This window comes from Lissotriton helveticus, chromosome 5_1 (assembly GCF_964261635.1).
Source record: "Lissotriton helveticus chromosome 5_1, aLisHel1.1, whole genome shotgun sequence".
In the NCBI taxonomy this organism is placed as follows: domain Eukaryota; kingdom Metazoa; phylum Chordata; class Amphibia; order Caudata; family Salamandridae; genus Lissotriton; species Lissotriton helveticus.
In genome coordinates this window covers 1,376,210,475-1,376,232,540 of record NC_136065.1, presented here as the reverse complement: position 1 = coordinate 1,376,232,540, position 22,066 = coordinate 1,376,210,475, and the positions used below count along the sequence as shown (strand labels likewise).

At 45.5% G+C, this 22,066-nt stretch overlaps 1 protein-coding gene across 2 annotated transcripts in view; it reads left to right on the top strand.

The window, feature by feature from the left end:
- The window catches only part of TEAD3 (TEA domain transcription factor 3), a 375,738-nt gene that overhangs the window by 325,897 nt on the left and 27,775 nt on the right, over positions 1–22,066 (top strand). For both annotated transcript variants that reach the window (XM_078644325.1, XM_078644324.1), the window contains 2 exons: positions 11,073–11,246; positions 20,529–20,669. In XM_078644325.1, the coding sequence (XP_078500451.1) occupies positions 11,073–11,246; positions 20,529–20,669 (315 nt within the window). The remainder of the gene's footprint in view (positions 1–11,072; positions 11,247–20,528; positions 20,670–22,066) is intronic.

Here is a 22,066-nt window from a genome sequence, read left to right as displayed (position 1 = left end):
GCTTTCCATATCTACCACTTAGAGAGCTTTCTAAGGTTGTCTAAGACCACTAAAATCACCATATGGGGACAAGGAACGCATTAAGGGTGCTCTTTATCGTCCCGCCTCTTCGCCTTGGCTATTGAGGCTCTGACAGTCCGGATCAGCGGAGATGGAACAGTGGGGCATCCGGGTTGGGAACTCGACTCACGTCTTCTCCCTGTATGCACATAACGCTCTTTGATCTTCCTCCTTAGCGGCACTGGCCACAGAACCACTTGAAACCCTTCCAGATTTGGAACTGAGATGGGAGCGAGCTCACTTTCAGTACTTAGGGGTTCAAATTGCTCTTAGTGACGCCCAACTGATTGCTTTAAACCCAAGGTCCTCAATGCCCTTAGACACTCAGTGGCATTTTGGAACATCTTGCCATTGTCCCTGATGGGCAAACTTGCAGTGTCAAAAATGGTGATGTTACCCAGGTACCTATACGCACTACAAAATATACCATGTCCGGTTCCGACACGGATTTTTAAGCAATTGAACACAATTCTTATTTCACTTCTCTGGGCTGGCTGACGTAGTAGAGTAGCTCTCACCACATTGGCGCGCAGGTACGAGGAGGGCGGACTAGAAGCCCCTTGTTTTGACTTGTACTATTCCACGGCCCAGCTCCAACATGTGGCCCGCTGGATGGGGACAACAGGGAAAAGCAACTATTGGCTGGCCGCATGGACCCGGAAGGGCAGCCGATGGGGACTTACCGCACCTGGTGTGTCACACTGCGGCTATTTGGCAGCACTTTGTGAAACGGGAGCTGAGACATAGTCCTTTCCACAGGGAACTACCTGTCTGGATACTGGCCCCGTTTAGAGACATTAGTAGTCGTATGTCTTTTCAGACTTGAAGGGAGGATGGGTGTGAGGTTCTCGCGGATCTATATCCCAAGAGGCGTTATTAACCTTTGAGCAAACATGTGAGAGTTTTACACTTGGGCAGGGTCACTTCGTTCAATATAGAGGGATACAGGAAGTAGTGATAATTACCTGGCCACAATTTCCAGATATTCCCCAGCCGACATACACTCTGGATTTGCTCCTAACCTGTGCCTCTGGAAGCAGATTGATATCGCTTCTGTATAGTGCTATGTGTCTAGACTCTGACACTCGTTCACCCTTGTCGCGAGCAGCTTGGGAGAAGGACCTGAATATTGTCGTAGAGGATGGTACTTTGTCAGCTATTTGTGAACTCACACATACAGTTTCCTGTAATGCCAGGTTCAAACTGATTGGCTATAATGTTTTATACCGCACCTATCTCAACCCGGTGAAGTTGCGCAGTTTCTCACGTTCCAATGACGGCAAGTGCCCCAGTTGCAAGGCTGACGACGCAGACTTTCTGTACTTGGCCTGGGCATGCCCTGAGAAACATCAGTTCTGGGCGCAGGTCATGGAAAGGGTGCGGACTAGTACAGGGCTACCCATCCGAGAAGAACCAATCCAATGTTTGTTGGCCCATGTACGCAAACCCAAAAAACTGAAAATAGTGTATAAACTGTTGCAGCTCATGGTGGTTCTGGCCAAATGCAGAACAGCGATTAATTGGATGGGACACAGATGCTTGGATATCCCCACATGGTTGCTGGATGTTAGGGAATGGGCCCTAGCCGAAGAGACGCACATGCAGTTAACTCGCAAAGATGATAACTTACAGGCAGACCTCATGGAATGGCGTCAGTTGTGTGGTATGGCCCTCAACTCGGAGGGGGAGGATGGTATTCAGAGTGATTCAACATCCAGTGGGTCTGCCTCGAAAGGAGGGGCCAACCGGGATGGAACGGATTTGGGGAACTGCGCGTAATGACTACCCCCTGGTAATTACAGCGTACTAACGTGCTGCTCATAATATGATCCCATTGTCGATTCAAATGTAACTTGATGTGCAGCATAGCCCTGTTTGCCTCTGGAACCGTGCGCAAATGCCAATGTACTATTATATGCTGTAATGTTGATTGTTTGAATAAGTGATAAAAAGTAAAATCAAAAATAAAGTTAAAGTAATAAATAAATCACCTTATGGGTTGTCTGGATTAGGGCAGGGTGCCCACTTACATATGTGTGCACCATATACTAAGCCAGCTTTTCACACCATGTCCAAGTCATTCTAATTGCCTCTGATTGGACTAGGAGAGTGTAGTGGCCAGAACTACTGACCACGAGCATCTGTCCTCCAATCAGGCTACCACTTCGGCAGGACCTTCTGTCTCAGCAAAAGGGCAGAGTCCTTCACCCAAACCTCTACAGCTTCCACTACTGTGTGGAGAATGAACTGTGACAATTAACTGCATTTGATTTGTCTTCTGAAGAGGTGGATGTTTTCCTCAATGGCAGAAATCCATCTACTCTGGGCACTGGGACATGGTTGGAACCTGGTGTGGTGCCTGGCAAACTGATCTCTTACAGGTGAAGCGGATTCCTTTTATTTGTTTTATTTTTAACCCAGTGGGGCTTTGTAGTAGGCACTTTAAAATGTTATTTTCTCCTGACTCTAAAAACTGTCTCCCTCATTGCAATCACATCTGCTTGTCATGGTAGTGGTCTGCAGGCACTTTCAGCACCTCTTTACAGACAAGTTGGTGTTAAGGACTTGGCGGCCTTCTTGCTAAAAGTTGCGATTCCTTTTCACGTTGGACAAATCAATAACTAAGTTCTTTGCTCACCCTCACCCCCAAAGGAGTGGAGAGACTTCATTTGTGAGCCCCTTGGAGGGCTTTAGTCGTTTATATCAATCATACCAAGGCCCATAGAGTGAATTATCAGCTTTTGTGGGGATTTTATTGAGCAAAGAAACGGAAGGGTGTGCAGAAGATCAAGAAGCAGCCCCAGAAGGCCTGAGAGCCCATTTTACCTAGGCAAAGACTACTGCGACTGGATTAGCGTGAGGGGTACCAGTCCTTGATATGTGCCTGGCTGCAACATGATTGTGCAGTAGTACTCAAAGCACTGCTGCCTTGATCGCCAAGCCTTGTGGGAAGAATACTTGACCCGCTCAGTTCTGTATTACTTTTTGTTTTTGAGTTCACCTTTGGGAGGTCCTGTGGTTTCTATTCCAAAGTGAAGAATCTGAGGTTAGACGTTTCCATTAGAATAATAATAATACAGAATTTTATAAAGCGCGTGCAGTTACCTCAGACAGAGGTGACCCGGCGCTAAGTAAGCCGCGAAACAAAGAAAGAACGTATGTGATAGTGAGAAGGAGCCCGGCTCAGATCTTATGGGTAAAAAGCCAAGTTCCATGTAAGGCTCTGTAAGCCAAGGTAAGAGCCTTAAATTTTATCCTGCTTGCTATTGGGAGCCAGTGCAGCTTGCGCAAGTGCGGAGAGACATGTTGTTTGTACGGGATATGCTTTATCAATCTCGCAGCCACATTTTGTACGGTTTGCAACCGTTGGATCCGGTATTTGGGAAGGCCCAGATAGAGGCCGTTAGCATAATCCAGCCTTGAGGTGACCATGGCATGGATTACCGTTTTTCGGCATCCTTCTGGTAGAAGCGGGAGAAATTTGCGCAGATTCCTCAATTTGCTTAAGCATCCTCCTACGACCTGCTGGATGTGGGAAGATAAAGATAAGCTATCATCCCATTTCACCCCCAAATTTTTTGCCTTTGTACTGGGGAAGGGCGCCGGATCCAACTCAGCTGGCCACCAAAACTCCGAGGGGGGGTGGGAGCCTTTTCCAAAGAAAATTATCTCCTTTTTACCCGCGTCAACTTCAATTTGTTTGTGTTCATCCAACTTGCTATATCACGTAGGCAGCCCTTGAATTTAGCAAACGCTGTCTCCGACACCTCAGAGTACGGGAAAACAAGCTGGGTGTCATCAGCGTATGAGATCGCCGTGACTCCCCAGTTCGCAATTAACGTGAATAGGAGGGCAAGATAAATATTAAAAAGCAGCGGGCTGAGTGCCGATCCCTGTGGGACCCCGCAACCCAGTCGCCTAGGTTTGGAGGAAAAAGCGCCCAGTGCCACCTTCTGTGATCTATTAGACAAATAAGAGTGCAGCCACCCAAGAGCTTGTTCCTGAAGGCCAATCTCCTCCAGTCGCCGTAGTAGTCTGCTGTGGTCGACTGTATCAAAAGCGGCAGATAGATCCAGGAGCACCAGCATAGCCGATGCCCCTGAATCTAACGACCACCTGACCGACTCCGCTACCTCAATCAGGGCGGTCTCAGTGCTAAAGCCAGCCCTAAAATCCGATTGGGTCTCGTGCAAGATCTTATTGTCTTCCGTGAATCTATTCAGTTGGCGCTGAATCAGTTTCTCCATCATTTTCCTGGTGCCGCCAGTAGAGAAATTGGGCGCAAATTACTGAGGTCATCCGAATCCCCATTCGGTTTTTTTTTCAGAGGGAGAAGTGTGGCGTGTTTCCAGCAATCGGGAAACACCCCCGTGGAAATAGACATGTTCCATATATGCCGGAGAATGGGCGCGACTGAATACGCCATCATACTCCAAAGCTTAGGTGGACAGGGGTCATCTGGCGACCCTGATTTACATCTCTTTATGTCCTGCAAAGCCTCCGAGAGCGAGATCGGATGGAATTGACCTAGGGACGCAGGGGGACACTGGCTTCAGACGTATCCGCCATTACCGTGGGACTGAGCTGGGAGAAAGCCCCGTATACTTTCCTGATTTTGTCATCGAAAAATTCCGAAATCCTATCACAGAGAGTTTCAGAAGGGATAACCTCTGTTTCAATGCTTCTGGGTTTAAAAAAAGACTGCACTATTTTAAAAACTTCTTTGCTAGAATGTTTGGCTTGTTGAATAGAGGTAGGTTTTTTTGCCCTTTTTATTGATTGTTGAAGCTTGCGGATGGCCATCCTATAATAATTCCTTGCCAATTCGCAATAGTTAACCCTCCATATTCGCTCCAACTTCTTACAGGCTGATTTTTCTGCCCTCAGTTCCGCAGAGAACCAGGGGGCCGAGGGGGATTCCCTCCTTCACATAGAACGTTTAACTGGGGCAATAGTCTCCACCATATCCCCTATCCATTGATTCATAGCCTTTGCATCAGCGTTAGTATTAGAAGTCAATGCCGGGGGATTCCGTGCAAGGGCTAGACCAATGCTTTCAGGTTGCAGATTTTTCCATTGTCTATGCAGAAAGGAGCGTCTTCCGACCTCCTGTCCCCCAACTGGTAATGTAACAAAGAAGGGGATCAGAGCTTGATCCGACCAAAGTAGCGGCTGAGGCGCCTCTGCTGACAAATCCCTAATGTTGGAAAAAATCAAATCTAGCATATGTCCCGCTCTGTGCGTGGGCCCAGTGATAGTCAATGACAGGTTGGCGGCGCTCAGAGTGGAAATTAGCCGCTCCGCCAGGGGGCAGTCAGCACTATCAGCATGCACGTTGAAGTCCCCTACTACTAAAAAAAGCGGGTGAGAAAGAGAGCTTTGGACAATAATGTCCATTAGTTCGATTGAGCTGGCCTCCATACAGTCAGGGGGCCGGTAGATAACTAGCCCAGCCAGCGACTGTTGAGGGTTAATTTGGAGGCAAAAATGTATCCCTTCCACCCCTGGATTGTAGTTGCATGTGAGGATGTGAGCGTGTACCTGTCATTAAAAAGGAGAGCCACCCCCAGCCCCTTCTATCGCTATTCCGATTCAAAAAGCACATTCTAAAGCCTTGTGGAACAGCTAGAGCAATGGCGGTCATATTGTGGTCGTTCAGCCAGGTTTCTGTCAGAAACATGGCGTCCCACTCAGAGTCCTCCAGCAGCAGCCAGATATCTTCTGCATGTTTAGCCAATGATCTGCAATTCAGCAGGCCTGCTCTGATGGCATTACTGGGAGGTCCCGCTGTGGCTTTGGGCTTGTATGTGCGGGTGGAGTTAGCCTTAGTGAGCATCTTCCCGCAGTGCAGACATACCTGAGATAGGTTAGTGTTAGCTAGATCAGCCCTGGCCGCTCTGCAGGACTGTTCTGAATTCAGGGCCAATAGCTCCTCCCTTGACAAGGAGATCCTCCTGCTGTCCTTCCCCCCCCCCCCCCACTGGCAGCGTTTCTGGCCCGGCCGCGTTACGGTCGCGGACGGGCTTGGACGGGCTTGCCTTAGGCGCGCCCGCTGCGCGGCTGCATGCACATCTCCCTTTAGGGGAGGGTATCCGGAAGTGAAGTGAAAGAGGGGGAGGAGTCGCGTCCCTCCGTTCAAGCGGCACAAACAGCCGTGACGGAACGGGGACCGACCAAAGATCCGGGTAAGTGCCGGAGGTAAATGTGCAAAGTAGCAATGTGCAAAAGTTCAGCCAATAAATTCACACATGAAAGTACAAAGATCAGAATTGCTCCAAAATAAATCACAAGTGGTTTTAAAATATTTGTTTAAAAATGCAGCCGTTCTAAGTCATCCAGTTTTTTAGCCTGAATGTGGAACAAAACACCTCTTCCCACCAGCACCTAGCTCACGCTGCTCACACCAGCGCGTCCGATCACCCTGGCGCTTTTGTAGGCAATGAGGGGGAGGAGTCGCGTCCCTCCGTTCAAGCGGCACAAACAGCCGTGACGGAACGGGTACCGACCAAAGATCCGGGTAAGTGCTGGAGGTAAATGTGCAAAGTAGCAATGTGCAAAAGTTCAGCCAATAAATTGAAATGTTAAATGTCGTATACTTGTAAAGCGCACAGCTGCCCCAGCAAAGGGGCGTCCCGGCGCTGTATACCGCTGGGGAACCCTGTCCTGGCTTTCCCTGTGGGATGGTCCCTACTGGGAATCCCCAAGGTGGAGTCAGGCATCCCCGGCGTTGATGGGGCCGTTGTGGAGATTAGGCAAGCTAATGCCCAGAGTTGCCGAGTGGGACCCCAGGTTAGAGTAGGCACCGAGGCGAGAATTGTCGAGTCCGCTGACCCTGGTCCACGACCCTGCCGCGTCGGGAATTGAACCCTGGTCCCGGGCCGACTTCTGCTCCCGGGTCTGCCGCCTCTAACCAGTGAGCCGCACCACTTCACTTTCACACATGAAAGTACAAAGATCAGAATTGCTCCAAAATAAATCACAAGTGGTTTTAAAATATTTGTTTAAAAATGCAGCGGTTCTAAGTCATCCAGTTTTTTAGCCTGAATGTGGAACAAAACACCTCTCACCACCAGCACCTAGCTCGCGCTGCTCACACCAGCGCGGCCGATCACCCTGGCGTTTTTGTAGGCAATGAGGGGGAGGAGTCGCGTCCCTCCGTTCAAGCGGCACAAACAGCCGTGACGGAACTGGGACAGACCAAAGATCCGGGTAAGTGCCGGAGGTAAATGTGCAAAGTAGCAATGTGCAAAAGTTCAGCCATAAATTCACACATGAAAGTACAAAGATCAGAATTGCTCCAAAATAAATCACAAGTGGTTTTCAAAATATTTGTTTAAAAATGCAGCGGTTCTAAGTCATCCAGTTTTTTAGCCTGAATGTGGAACAAAATACCTCTCACCACCAGCGCCTAGAACAAGTTACTTACCTTCTCCTGCTTCACCCGTACTTTTTGGTGGAATCTCTATCTAACTGCAGATTCCTCACTGACCTTCCCATTCTGTTGAGTGCCTCTTTTTAACATCTGAAAAGGTCTCAAGTTGGTGATCTGCACACTGTTACCTACAGTTGTTTGTGCACTGCATCTGAGGACGCGGAAAGGGAAAAGAAAAGAAACTGAGGTCAGTGCGCTTGGGTGGCGCTTGTATGCAACTTCGTTCTGTCATTTCTGGGGCTGTATCGAGTTCGCACAGAGCCATACAGTGCCACCTACTGGCACATGGGAGCACTGCTACAAAATGTTCTGGATCGATTGTAGCACATGTGGCATTTTCTACGATGCGGAATCCACCAGAACAAGCATTGGCATAGCCAATAGGTCTCGCTACTGGGACCTTATAAATGTTTTAGCCATGTAACAGTTGATATTGCACCAAGGATATTGTGCAGCATAACTAAATACTTATAATTGTTTAGTTATCCAGCACAATATCCTTGGTGCAACATCATCAAGTGGTGCATGGCTAAACACTTATAAGGTCCCAAAGGCGAGACCTATTGGCTATGCCAATGCTTGTCTGATGCGGTTGCAACTTATTTGCTAGCTCAAACTAGTTGTTTAGAATATAGAGTTCTTTGCTGTCTGCCTCAGTAACTGACATCTTACTGTAAAAGTAAAACTACTTGACTGATTACCGAGCTCTTTTGATAAACTTGAATGTCCCGAAGTTTTTTTATATTAAATTTGATTTCATTGTTTTGGCTCTTTTATTTTGTAATGGTTTTAAGTAATCAAACAATAAAAATATATACATGTACAAAAAGATGTTTGTTTGTTAATTACTGCCCTGATGGAGCTAATGACATATGAGCGCAACGCTTTGGCTGTCTTTCTGAGTTTATTGGAGACATAAAGATTCATCTATAAAAGAAACTTGGATTTCATTGGTTCTTTGGAATTTTAAGATTACTGTATCTTTCTTTTTATTGCCTCTCCATTATTGTATGATTGCATTGTAAGAATTTTGGATTTGGGACGGCTAATCCAGGGAGGTGGGCAACACCATTATCAATTTAATACTTAAGACTTATAGGAACTAGCCGGTATAAGCTGTTAAGAGCCTTAGCGTTCCACATTTTTGTATTAAAGGAATGACTGATACTGTCTCGGCTGTGCTGGCATTTCCACGTGACCGATCTGACACAATTGAGATCCGACAAAATAGAGTACACTGGTATTTCAGTGAAAGGCAAGAGTTTATATAAACAAGCATTGGCAACGCTAAACCATCCCACCAACAAGAGCTATCTATTGGCTATGTTAAGATTTTTAAGCCATGTTGTACAGTAATTGCATCGTTATCTCGCTTTTTTATCCCAAACAAACAGCCATGCTGCACAGCAGTGAACCTGCTGTCCAAAATGGCTGCAATACTTTTAAAAACAGCTATTGGTGTTGTCAATGTTTTTTAGCAATGTGGCTGAAAGATTAAAAATTAATAATAAAATAAAAAAGCAATATGAAGTGGAGTGCTACTTCATCCTTGTGTTTTTTTTTCTTATAACTTTGTCATGTTGCACAGTAGTTGCGCTGCTATCCCACATGGCTAAAAAAGATTATCAAAGCCAATAGCTCTTGTAGGCAAGACCTTGGGCCTGAGCAAGATGGTGTCTTAATCTGGCGGCACCGCTCCTTTCCCTGCAAATTCAATGATCTGGTAGATAATTACCATGTCAACCGGCCCGAAACCAGGCAAAAATGACTTTCTAACATGCCGGGGGCTACAATGGCGACACTGATTGTTCGTATTGATCCAGATTGCTCCTATCCCCGTGAATACTGAAAGAGACAACATGGTGGCTCCCGGCGGCTCAACGCATAGCAGACGTTTAAAAGACTCCACTGTGATTGACAACCAACATATGTGGGTAGGAGATACCTCATACAGCTCGTGCGTCAAACACTTCATGTCTTCCCCAATGAGATGAAAACTATAACCACGGTTTGGGAAGGCTCTGCCCGCATTCTGACTGCATTATCAGTATTCACCCGCTTACTCTGCTTCCTCGACAATAACGAGGATACCCCATTGGCACAGCGCCATGATTACCCCGATACATCCAACACTCTGAGACGGGAGTACCCGACTGACTATTAGGCTCAGAATAATTAGAGTTTATGGCACCCCACTAGTTATCAGCCCCTCTTGCTCATCCATTACGAGACATCCCTAAATGTGCATATGCCACTGATTACTTGTGACTATGATGTATGTGCCATGAGTGCCTGTGTAGTTCCATGAATATGTTCTAGAAGGTTAGTGGATCGGAGTACACACAACAATACCCACAGCGAGAAGTAAACGGCGGATAACTGCATTACTAGATCACAAGCACACAGGTTTGTGCCCGCCAGCCATCAGAATCCTTGCATTCACATGCTCCTGCTCTCGCTACTGCTGCCTGTGCTTACAACTTCCCACATATCTCTAAGGCGTATTAGGTGACTCATGTGATCCCTTCTTTAAAAAACCTTTAGATCGGGTACCATCATCACACGGTGAACAGAAGAATTCATAAACAAAAGTGCTTATTTCCCCCCGAGGAAAAAAGCAAATGGCGTCTGCACCCGTGACAGCAAATTGAAAAACCCGCTGTCCTTATAGAGCATAAACAACCACAAGGATGACTGAAAACAAGAAACAGTTTTATTATACTGCTGCACAAGAATTCACTAACCCGTGCAGCCGAGGATCAGGGGAGTCTCCGCCGCCATCTGCCATGCTCCTATCATGTAATGACTGCACACGTATTTTGCTGGTTCACATACCGCGTATATCAGTACCAGCCAGGGACTCACCCTGCCTGAATAAGCGATTTCTGGAAGTTTAAAAAAAAAAAAAGGGAATGCAGCGTCCCGCGTGTGGCGCACACTCAAGAGCGAGCACCAGGCCATATGTTTTGAATTATCACACTTGTGCAGTTAACAGCAAGCAATAGGCCACGCTCGTGCGTGTGTGGCCTATTGCTTGCGGTTACCCTCGTGTGGTGAGCTTTTCAAAGCCCATTACAATAAGTCTCGCAGAGCAGACAGCGCATGCGTACTGCTAGGTGAGACCTGAAAAGCAATACCAAAGGTAAGTAACTTATTATCTTTTTACAGCTCCCTCATTACCAGCCGGTGTTGATGCCACCTTTCAGTACAAAAGGATTCAAATCGAAGCAACAGAGAATGGTTTTCATAAAATGTATACTGGATGTCGAACTGGCTCTCAATGCCTGTGTTTTAATTCTTCATGAAAGGATTAAGAGGGGGCAGGATGCTCAAGTCCTGTAGTGCAGTGCAAGAGTCTCACGTGGTCTCAGCATGTGCCAAGAGTCTGCCTTGTGTGTGAGTTTTGCTTTGCAAGTCGAGAGTTGTTAATGGCTTCTTTCAGTGGCCTCTGCAACGCTCGCAAAAGTGTCTGTGGAATGGAAGCGTGGGTGTGTCCTTCGTCAGGTTAAATCATCCATTCGAGGATACTGATGGAGAGTGCTCCCCCTTCACATGTTTTGTGTGTTTTTTCTCTCAACAGTATAGCAAACACCTCTTCGTACACATCGGACAGACAAACCCCTCGTACAGCGACCCGCTGCTAGAAGCAGTGGACATAAGGCAAATTTACGACAAATTCCCAGAGAAGAAAGGGGGCCTGAAAGAACTGTACGAAAAAGGACCCCAGAATTCCTTCTTCCTGGTCAAGTTCTGGGTAAGACTCTCCGAACTTACTATTTGGGACCCAAGAGTTCTTGAAGCTCGTGCATTATTGTAGGTAGGGCTTAAGGAAGAAACTATGAGCAGGAAGGGAGAAATTGAAAAAAGCAAGAAGTGTAAAGGACGCAGGATGACCATTGAGGCCAAGCAGGAGCGGGCAGGAACAGTTGCAGATGCTGGTGGATGGTGAGGAAGCTCGAATAATCTGTCATATCCGACTTTATTGTAACAGATAGTGATTATATGAGCATACATCACCAATTTTTAAATAGCACTAAATATTTGAGTTCACTATTTATAGAGATCTGCGGTTCAGCTTATCTATATCATTTAAATGATCTGTTTTTGGATACCCCAAGGCACGGTAAAACAGGGATTTGTGGTCGGCATGCTATTGTGATTTCTCCTACTGTAGTTTCCGTGTACTTGTGGAATGCTGCGCCCTGTGATAGGTATGCTCCTGCATGCACAAATGGGTAGGCTTACGTTTATTAGTGTGTGCAGAGTTCTTGGTGGCAGTTCCCAGGAAGGAGGGAACATTGTAGGAAATAGTGAAATTCTATGATACAAGGTACAATGCCTCAAATCCATGAAGTTAGTAACGTTTATGAATGTTTATAAGTAACGTTGTATTGGCATCAACTGTACTTGAAATATTTATTGGCAATGCTTCTAAAGGTACACATGTCTATTTCGCTACCTACAGCTCTAATTATAGGTCCTTTATGGCAAGGGAACTTCTAACTTTGTTCTCACCCAAAAAGTAGTCCAGCTTAGATTCTGAAAGAGCTCCCTCTGCCCTCCACCATACCTCTTAAATCATTAGGATGGCTGCTAATGTATCTGTTTTCATTCAGTGTGCATCCCAGGGCCAAAGCTGCACATCTTTATTTATTTTATGCTTTTATCGTGCAAACAGAGCCCCAATAGGGTGGCCGATCACTTTACAAGAAGGACATTGTTTCTTTGAGGTATATAAAATAGCTAACAGTGAGCGAGGATTGAATAGTAGATGTAGTAGGAATGAATAATGACTGTAATGGGTAAAAAGCATAACCTGCATACATCTATACAAACATTTACCTGAGTTTTCTGTGGACATTTGCATTAAAAGGTCTGTCTGGGTTCAGTCGGGGATACTCCTGCATGTCTGGTGTCTCTATACGAAAATGATATTGACTGATTCACAACAGGATTGTCCTGATGGTAAGGGGAATGGAGTCCCAGGCCCATGTGCACCCCAAGATAGAGTGTTATGGAGTTCATTTTTTTTAAGGCGCAGGCTTCTGACCGCTCAGAGGCAGCCCCAGTCGATCAGGTTCCAAGTGAGGTACTTTGTTCCCTCGAGGGTGGAAACAATGCATACTGACTTGAAGATTCCTTTTCCTCTCGTCTGGAAGCCATCTTAGTGCGAGGTGTATAGGGGACATCTGGTTGTATCATCTGGTGCCCAAGGCCAGCTTTGCTGCTGCAAGGAGCACTGTCAGGTGAATTTTGGGGGGCCCAAGAGTGATTGCCTGTGTCTATTCTTGACTATTGAGGTTCTCCACTGATATGACTTAATTCATCTCTGGAGTTTAGGCTGATTTGCACTTTTCCCAGAACATTAATCTGGGGTTGTATGGTTAGGTTTTGCCCAGCTTGAAGCCTAAGGATTTGGCTCTGTAGATGAAGTGTGAATTATGATCCAGTATGTTAAGCGCATTGAGCTGTGTCCGGGTGAGGGCAGGGGGGATTACACCGTGGTGGCTGGAGTAGGAAGAAGGAAGCTTGTTTTTAGAGGCCTAAGTAGGAGATGATGCCTTGACATCCAGGACTGAGTGTTACATAGGATCGAGGAAAGGGTTGCTTCCATAGAAGTGGAGAGAGATGTTGGAGTTTCTCGGGAGAGGTCTTACGGGGTCCACAGCAGACCTGAAGTGGGTTCAGGACAGGATGAAACCTTGTGGTGGTGCTTGCTGAGGTGACACGGTTCAGAGCGGGAGCTTGGACATTTTTATTAGTTGTATCCTGGGTACACTCACACTTGGCAAACAGCTTCCAACAGAGTCTTCAAAGCCCATTCTCATTTCAAAAGAACGCGCATTAAAGACTCACTACTACTATCCTGAGGGTGGCAAGATTAGCTGTGGTAAATTGCAGCATGAGGATGCTTCTTCGCACCCAGATTTTACTCTTTCTCTCTTTGTGCCGGGCGAGGCGCGCCTATAGAAATATAGCCTTATTGTTACAATTACCGGTTAATGAACACGCAGCTAGATTTGTTGCGTATAAATCACTTGTTACATTATAAAGCTTACCCTAGCTGTGGGGTAGCAGTGTCGTGAACAGAAATATTGTGTACATTATAAATCTCTGTCTCTTGGTCAACAAGCTGAAACCTGCTTACAATGTGTTCACTGGGTTGGCTAGCAAACACCTGAAGGTTACCTGCAGTATAAACAATACACGGATACTATCGCTTTGAGAGTTAAGGCCGGCTTGCACTATAAAAAATAATTACTAATTGAAGAAGCAAGGGACTGCTGTTCAAGGCCATTTTAGAAGCTGCATTGTTAGATCACTACATATTGAAATTAACCGTGGGATTAGCAAGTGCATTATACACGTGGATCATAAAACTATCTATGTATACATTCCAGAAAGCTTTATTTTGCACATGCAAACAATTCATATTGTTAGTGCATGCAGCATGCATATAACAACGTGCATAATGCAGTCATGTTTTCCATGCTGAATGTTTTCAACAGGTCCCAAAGAACTGTGGCTAAATGGCTGAAATGGTAGCGTTCTCCACAAGGGAAGCCAGGGTTCGAACCAAGTTCCCCTGGCTCTGCGTCCAGCAACTTAACCTCTACACTACATTTGCTTGTGAAGCCATTTAACCTGCAGCACCTTATTTTTAAATATGAAACTTCATCCTTTTCCGTCTTGGTCCCTTCTGGGCATCCTGGAGACACCTGGGGATGGAAGAAGTGTCCACCTTGAAAAACAAGAAGTGCGAGCCGTGCGAGTACACACCACCCTCCTGAGCACTGGGTCATGAATGTTCGCCCTGCGGCTGGTGCAGATTGTGGTCAATGACCTCTCTTTTGTTCACTTCATTCACAGTGCGAGGCAGACACAATAAGCAGCAGCGGCTCCTCCGTAATGGCGGAGGACCGTCACCCAACTGCTCAGAGCCCGTAGATGAAAAATAAAATGGTAATACTACAGTTTTATTCTCATTTTATTTTTCGCTGAGCTGATGCAACTCTAGGGCTGGGCTATCCTCTATAAACAGAGGCAGTGGTGGACACTTGTAAGTGCGAATGTCCGTTTAGCCGGCTGTCTTATGATGGCCAAACTGACATGCGCACTTATATTTCTCCAAACCAGCTGTGCTGCACAGCCGGGTGGAGAAAAGGCACCGGCTCCCTGTTCCTCAGCAAGTGACAAACCAGCCCCGACGCTTCTCTCATGCTTGGTGATAGCATGAGAGCAGTGTCTGGATTGGGTGGGTAGCCTGTGTTGTGTTGCCCATGGACAGCTGGGAGCAGAGGAGCACTGCGGCGGCCGGCAGAGGCAGGTTAGTACTTTTTTTAATATTCCCCCTCCCCCGCGCTGTCTCACCACTTTTTAGTGGCATCAGCCGCCACTGACAAGAGTGCCTACCCCTTTGTTTAGAGAAAAATATAGCACTTGGGATCCAGTAGTTCAGAGGATCCTTTCCGTATGGCTGAGTCCAGCCATGGTCCTCCTGATAGGCCGTTGGCCACATAAGGGAATGTCCTTTAATTCGCATTGAAAGAGGAAAGAAAAAGGCTCATCCAGATATGTCCTAATGGCAGCACACAGGGCCCTACGGCATAGCATGACACAGGCTGTCGCTCCCTGTCTTCAGGCTCCAGGACCGGCTTGCTACTTAACTTGAGAATGCAAACCCCTAGGCCACCCAGAGATTGTTAGTACCATGACCAAAATGGCAAAGAGGTTTGAACCCCTTGAAGGTGACTCTCCTTAGCTAGAGTGGATGGGCTGCCAAGACCCTCAGTTTGAGGGGTTTAGGAGCTCAGAAAAACGACCACCTGGCTCCTCTCTAGAGCCTAAGCTAGGGGCTACTCCAGGTTTCCATGCCAGCCAAGCACTGGTTCTCACCCGTCGCCCTCATTCCTGTGGCTTCCCATCAGCAGCCAAGGATCCAGGATGTTTCTCTTCGTAGAAGAGAGACCGCGTCCAAGGGGAGAAGCTGCCAGCGGAGCCTGCAGGAGGCCTTTCCTCTCAGATTGGTGTTAGTGGTCACTTTGTGGGATCCAGCATGGGCACCATCGTTTACCGCTGGTGTCTTGGCGCCTCGGTTACTACTGCTCTTGAAGTAGAAAATCCGGCTCTTCCTCTTTATCCTGGATTCTCCCCATGGCAGCTAGATTGAACAGTCGAGCATCCTCCTGTTGGTGCAGCACCTGAAATGCAGCAACGTATGCAAATCACGTACATGCTCAGTCATGGTCCAGTTAGAGCCTCTAGTAATGTAAATGTTATTTTGTTTTACAGACTGTAAAGGTAGGAAGTTAAAATAAGGGGCGTCACAAAACTAACAGGAAAGTTTCGAGCATGTCAGAGTGAAGCACTGTGCCATCTGTCCTCTGATAATACAAACCTATCAATCACTTTTCAGTCAGTGTCTCTCAGCAGAGTAGCTAGGAGGCTATTGAAAGGTGCCCTTTGTCCTCGTTTCGCTACACCTCTGATTTACTCAGGAGGCCTGAGTCGCTTCTGCAGCAAGCTTGCTCACAACCAGATAGCCCACACCGAAAAGTGAACTTTGAAACCAAAGTGAAACAAAGACAAAGTCACTGGTTTGACATTTGGATGGTGCAAATACTTGGAGTTCCAACACATTCATGAACACCTATATCTATGTCAAGCATGCATACGCATGCAGCCGGGCACACCTACATGCACCAATTCTCATTTAATCAGACATATTTACAGAGACATACACATCGACACCTACATGTGCACAGACCACCTGACCTGCCTTCTCAAAAGCCGTCTGACCTGCCTGCACACAGGCCACCTTACCTGCACACACACAGACCATGCGATGATACATCAACCACTGTGCGCAACAAAAAGATTTGCAGATAATCTTGTACACTGACCACCACACAAACTGTGCTTTCTTTCTCACATACATACACATAACAATCTATTCCACTCTTATGACATGTGAAAGGAATTTGCATAAGTATTGCTTCTAATCAGGCGGTCTTTTTTGTTCATTCTTATATGTGCTCAATCATACACTTTCATTCATATAAGAAAACTGGTTTTGCACATTATTAGATGGAATCAGATGCAGAATGAGAGTGGACAGTAGGCTGAATAAGTGAAATTGCTGTGCGTGTCTCCCCAATCACAACCACGAATACTTCTTATCCATTAGATTCATTGGATTCGAGGTAACCTTTAAAAAAAAGAAATGTCTTTTGGTTTACTTCAATGTAATTTCAGTAATCTGGATCCCTTCCTATATTCAATAGCTCTTTATAGAGACTTACTCACTCTAAAAGTAGGTCGAGTCCTTCCTAGCAGTAACCTCTTACCAGGACGGTGCAAGGTTGCCTAAGGTGAAGCATGCAGCAATAGCGTGGGTGAGGTTTTCTTATTCAGAAATGTCTGTTTCTTTTCGAAGTCCAACAGGTTCCCATAGTAAGAGTTTTCTGTTAATTAAAAAGTCACAATGTACATTTCCCGCATTAACCACGGGGTACCTGCTCATCTTTACGAGGGGTGGAGCATAACTCCTGCCCCATATTGCTGCTACTAAATTGAGTAAGCTCAACTTTCCCGAAGGAGAATGACATCTTCCTTGAGAACATGGTGTCAATTAGTGCACTTTACACCACAACTTTCACAGTAATTTCCTAGAATCAGTAGGCGCTGAAATTGAATATTACTGTACCTCAGTGTAATGCCAAGTGTTGAATTTCGTCCCTATGGTTAAGCTTTTCAGTATATGGCACCTCACATTTTGCTATTAAATTCATGTTATTCAGTTTATAATATAAACTGTATTCCCCCCAACCAAATGCTTATCATTTTCATGAAAAACACGACCTGGCATGCCAGCTTTTGATTTATAGAAAATACATAATTGGTGTCCAAACATCTGCTTATCAGTACTCTGGTGTATTACTGCCACAAATAGAACCTGCCTTGCACGCCCATGTGTCTCAATCTTTTGGTTTGGATGCCAGTGATTACCACTGTTATGCTGGGGTGAGTAGCATGCCGGGGGTAGGAATCATAATGCTATGAAAGCACCCAGTAGACTAGTCAAGTCTCACCTTTATTCAAGCACCAGCATTATACCCTCCGATCATTTGTGAAGCCGGCTGCTTGTGAAACCCCGGAAGTAGCGTCCCAACAATTGTGCAATGAAGTTGCTCATTTTTTTACCAACAAGGTAAATAGGATACACGATGACATCACCAGAGTAAACTTGTCCTCCACAGAAGTAATGGCCACACTCCTGGATGAAGGAAAAAGACCAGGACAAATGACTCTGGACACTTTCCCTCCCATCTCTTTGGTAGAGGTAGAATGTTATCTAGGCCAGATTAAGAGTGGTAGTCCTTTAGATATCATCCCGGCTAGGATTATGCCAGTAGTAGGGAACACTCTGAACCCACAGATTCAAAGCATGGTGAATCTTTCATTAAAGGAAGGTCAGGTCCCAGGTGAATGGAAGAAAGCACTGGTGAGGCCTATTAGGAAAAACGCTTCCACTCCTTGGACTGACATGTCTAACCTTAGACCCATATCTCTACTTCCCCTTATGGGGAAGCTTATAGAGAAACATGTCAACAAAAGTGTATCTAACTACATTGAATAGACTGAAAGGCTAGACTGTTCCCAATTTGGCTTTAGACCAAAACACGGCACTGAGTCCGCCTTGTTGTCGGTGACTGATGACCTCCTCATGCACCAGAATAAGGGATATTCCGTCATCCTGGTGCTATTAGATCTGTCGGCAGCGTTCGACACGATATCTCACAAGATCTTAATTGAACGCTTGACCACGATCGGTATTGAGAGCACAGCCTTAGCCTGGTTAAAAAGTTTCATGTCCAACCGCTCCCAACGTGTTAGCATGGGCCCATTCAAGTCGGTTGAGATTAAGATCACCAAGGGGGTGCCACAGGGCTCTTGTTTGAGCCCTACTCTTTTTAATATCTATGTGGCACCCCTGGCTGGAATTCTGAGAGAATTTGGGTTCATCCCCGTCTCCTACGCGGATGATACCCAGCTCTTGTTTCCTTTTAAGAATCTCACCGACGAAGTGAGGATGGCTTTTTCCGAAGGCATGAAAGCTGTGGCTACTTGGATGGCACGGAACTATCTCCAATGCAATGTTAACAAGACCGAAATCTTGCTTTTTGGGGAGGCTAAAACCCTGTGGACACCAGATTGGTGGCCATGTGAGCTTGGCCTAATGCCTGAGCCAAAACTGGATGTAAAAAACCTAGGGGTTCGCCTTGATCGCGCACTCTCCTTTAAGCAGCATGGCAACTGGGTGGTTGGCCAATGCTTTCATGTCATCGCACTCCTACGGAAAGTTCTCCCAATATTACCTGACTCCACTAGAAAAACCTTGGTGCAGGCATTGATATTGGGCCGCCTTGATTATTGCAACGGACTGCTGTTATCAGCTAATGAAGGTGTGCTTGCAAAACTTCAGGTGGTACAAAATACTACGGCGAGACTAGTACTGAATGCTCCACCTAGAACTCCATCCAAACCCCTTTTAAATAAATTACATTGGCTCTCAGTTCGTAATAAGATCAATTTTAAGATATGCTGCTTGATCCACAAGAGTCTACACGGAGGAGGTCCTCCTTATTGGAAAAATAAATTCATCCCATACAATCCGACCCGGGCCCTGAGGTCCAGTCATCAACTTTTATTGAGAGTTCCAACGGCAAAGAAGGTTAGACAAGGTGGTAATGCTTTGTCGGTTGTCGGACCCACTTGGTGGAATAGGCTTCCCCTTGATCTCAGGCAATGCCCAGAACACCTAAAGTTCAGGAAAAAGCTTAAAACATTCTTATTTCAGACATAGTCTATGTCTCCTTGGATGCCCAATGATTTAAACTTCCAACTTGTTGCACTGCTTCTTTTTCTCCTCTTTTTCTCCTACTATGCGCAGAGATACTCTATTAGAGTCGATTCTAGCGCGTTATAAATCCATATACAAATAAAATACCAGGGACGGACATCATCATGGCATGGATGTCTTTTTATATATATATATATATATATATATATATATATATATATATATATATATATATACACACACACCTACACTTCCCCCCCCCCCCATTAATTACCACCAATATGGGGGGGATCAGCATCTAGCCTGGAGTGCTCTACAACATGAGTGGATGCCCATAATATGCCAAAGGTTACCTCTAATATGATGGAGAAGCATATTGCTAAGATTGGGACTGTCATGTCGTGGATGAAATCTTTATAATAAGAATTGCCACTATGTGAGACTGCTGCTAATGGGTTGTATCCACTTTTAGGCAGATTAACAGCGCCAAGATGCCTCTAAGCATTCGTCGCACTTTACAAAATTTATATCAAATCAGAGATGGTGTTCTGTGATATTCTGTAGGTGCCCCAGTATGCTGACGATGCACAGAGTGTTTCAGCAGTAAAGTTCCCAGTGATGTGTGGATTCCCAAAATATATAATGTGTGAACTACAAGTGATCCAAGATATGACGGCCAGGCGGCTCCTCAAAGCACGCAAACATAACTGCAGCACTCTTTATCACTTTTTTAAGTCCATCCCGATGTCTCGAGAGTCGCAGTCTCACTTTTTATAGTAAACCAGAGAATCCATGGATGAACACCAGTGTTGGGTGCAGTGACAAGCAATTTATTAAGACACATTAACATATAACTTAACTAAGTTCCTGCAGTCGAACTTGTTCGTATTGAACCTACAACCTAAATTTAAAGGAGCAGTCACTCTTTTGTCTGGATGTGGCACCCTTTGTGGCCATGGATCCTTTAAACATTCTAAAACTGAGTAGGATCCTCAGGACAGGTAATGTTATGGGTAAGTAACATTTCCTTTAGCTTCTTCCAAGACGGTTTATATATATTCATTTGATTGTCATTATGATGTGCTCAGTCTGGCTTTCTTCAAAGGCCTGCAGTGATGTTCTGATGTGTGTAAATTCAGTCACTAAGTCTTACCTCTAATGTTGTGTCAACAGGCGGATTTAAACAGCACGATCCAGGATGGGCCAGCCGCTTTCTATGGTGTCAGCAGCCAGTACAGTAGTGCAGAGAACATGACGGTCACCGTCTCCACCAAGGTCTGCTCATTTGGCAAACAAGTGGTGGAAAAGGTTGAGGTGAGTGCGAATCCAGGTTAACTTGAGGCAGGATGGGAATGTGAGAGGATTGCTGAACTCTGTGTTGGAATACGGTGGGCAGAACTCTAGGGCCATGAGGAAAAGTTGGGGGCGGTCAGTTTCTCCTTTTTTCCTCTGTGGATCTATGTTTGGTGGCAGAAAAATAAATTCAGCTACATCGAGTAATGGCCATTGGTTGTCCCAGGTACATGTCAGCCATCCATTGTGCTTCTTTGTCCATTTTCATGATCCTTTTTAAATGTGAAAGATAGACGTTGGTGAGTGGAAGGTCTTCTCCTGTACTCCGTATTCTGCTTTGAGGCGGCTTTCTGGAAACCATGCGGCCTTTGGTGGATTGATCAGAGCAATGAATGGGCAATTATGTCTATATTAGTACCAAGCCTGTATCCACTCTTCGCAGCCTCTGAACAGCACATGCATACTTGCATTACCTGATGATATGTGAACCACTAGTACTATGCTAGCAGGAAGGAAAATCATTTTAATTACTCTAAAGAGACAGAAATCCTGACGGAAACTCGGGAACCAACTTCTGTGTGTCCTCTGTGTAGCCGAAGCCTAGGTTCTGTTTTCTGCACACACCACGGCTGCAGTAACGGTGTAACTGCACCTTTGGTTAGTGGAACTGCATAAGCTACTGTTTAGAACTGATGCACTCCTGCACCAGGTGGAGGCTTTAACTTAAGACTGCCTGCATATCCTGCATTATGACCCCGACATGGTTCTGCAGTGTCCTTCTGTCTGTTTGTTGACCAGACAATTTTCTTTTTATGTATTTAATTTATATTTTGCTATTCTCGACAATCATAGTTACCTGCTGCAGCCTTCAGCAAGGAGTCAAACATAATGATAATTAAGGAAGTGTACTCTACCAGTGAATCAATGGGGCCATTTATATACCACTAAGTTACCCATAGGCAGCCATGCACATAGGTTGTGGGAACACTAACAGTTAATCTAAAATAAGTTGGGTCTTTAAACCTTCCTAAATGGTAGCAACTGCTAATGGCTCTAGGTGTTTAAGTGATGAAGCACACCTTCCCTCTCTTGTCCTTTCTACGCCAGATTGATTTATGTATATCATAAAGTTATCGAATTCTGTTCTTTAGGGCTCAAGTGGGCATCACAGTTTGGAGGGGTGTAGTGAAACACAATTACTTTTACGTTTTACTAATTCATAAAGTCAACAGAAAGATCAATAAAAAAGTATTTTTAAATCATTTTTAAAATATGTATTTGAAACAGAAACGAATGTTTTAAATTACATGCATCAGTTTATCATTCTTCTATAGTTAGTCCAAACCATAGCACTGTTCATGAGCCAAAATCATCCTTCACAGTTTTGATATATTTAGTAACTGCAATGTCAGCCAACA